The sequence below is a fragment of the Propithecus coquereli genome, unplaced genomic scaffold (genome assembly GCF_000956105.1).
Source record: "Propithecus coquereli isolate 6110/MARCELLA unplaced genomic scaffold, Pcoq_1.0 Scaffold146, whole genome shotgun sequence".
NCBI lineage: Eukaryota > Metazoa > Chordata > Mammalia > Primates > Indriidae > Propithecus > Propithecus coquereli.
In genome coordinates this window covers 957,147-958,573 of record NW_012138969.1, presented here as the reverse complement: position 1 = coordinate 958,573, position 1,427 = coordinate 957,147, and the positions used below count along the sequence as shown (strand labels likewise).

At 34.2% G+C, this 1,427-nt stretch overlaps 1 protein-coding gene across 1 annotated transcript in view; it reads left to right on the top strand.

The window, feature by feature from the left end:
* The window catches only part of SWT1 (SWT1 RNA endoribonuclease homolog (S. cerevisiae)), a 111,552-nt gene that overhangs the window by 34,283 nt on the left and 75,842 nt on the right, over nt 1-1,427 (top strand). The window contains exon 5 of the mRNA XM_012639960.1: nt 255-443. Within this exon, the coding sequence (XP_012495414.1) occupies nt 255-443 (189 nt within the window). The remainder of the gene's footprint in view (nt 1-254; nt 444-1,427) is intronic.

Here is a 1,427-nt window from a genome sequence, read left to right as displayed (position 1 = left end):
AATTTAAGTTTAAAAAAGAGCCTTCACAGGTTAACCTAGCAGTCCAGACTCCCTCTTTTTTGTCTCTGGCAATATTTATTTTTTTAACATTCTTTCGAGTTCCATTTTTTGTGTATTGTCTTACCATTTAACAAATAAATTGTGAATTTCTTAAAAGTAGGGATTATGTGCTTTAAAATGTTCACCAGTTCTATAGCAGTTTGATTTAGTAGCTCAATAAATGTTGAATTCTAAGAAATCTTTTTATTTTTTAGGTTTTGACAAACTTGTATTACTAATTCCCTGGGTTGTTATACAAGAGCTAGATCGTATGAAGGCAGGGAAACTACTAAAACATGCCCAGCACAAAGCCATACCTGCAGTTCGTTTCATCAGTGACAGTCTCAAAAATAAAGATGGAAAGCTGTGGGGTCAATCAATACAACTTGCATCTCAAAAGCTTTGTAAGTATTGTCCTCTCATGGTGCTTTCTGATTAAGACTTGTTTGGGGGCCAACTCATTGGTGCAAGACTTACAAAATATTTGTAGCCATTGGAATATGAAACGGAAAGAGCATTGTTATGGTTTGTGGCTTAGTTTAGGAGTCTTCGATTTTTATCTTTCTGCTTCTCCTAGACTTTCTCCTAGACTTTGTGTTTCACAGATAGTGACTGTATAGTTCTGTGTGCATACTTGTCTATGTTACAGAACCTCAGGTTTCTTTCTCTAAATGCCATTGTCGAGTGACGAGGCCAGTAAGTGATCTAGGTTTCTATTCTGTCACTGCATGTAGTTAGTATACTGTGGAGACAGATGTTATTTTCCTGTGATTTGTCAGAATCTGTAATAAAGAGGTATTTTACAGTAAAGGTCAATTTGTTTCTTCCCAACTCAGAATTACTTATATATGTAGATTTACATTATTTTAAATATCATGGATTTATGCTGTCCACTGTACCTATATTCACCATAAGATTTGAAAGAATTCGTCTTAAAATGAATCTAATCATGGTATTAACTATGAGAAGACTTTTGGCATAGCTGTTTAGTCTTAAATATTTGGAGAAAAAGAGCCTTCACTGTTCATTTATTCATTACTTAACAAATATTTATTCATAGTATATTTCAGATATAATGCTTATGCATTTTGAGTATAATTACTCTGTGTTGAATAGCCTTACTTGACTATAATTTTAGCTTTGTCCTTCATTATTTTCAAAATTACATTTATTTTATGTAGTATTTATCTAATATAGTGAGAGGAGCATAGGATTTGAAAGCTGATCGACCTGGGTTTATAACCTAACCTGGGGAAAGTTAAAGGCGATGAAACTGAATAAATGAAATTGGAGGAGGTAAAACTCCATGTCATAAAATGGTTGTAAAGACTGGTTGAGTTAAGGCCAGGCGTGGTGGCTCACGCCTGTAATCCTAGCTCTCTGGGAGG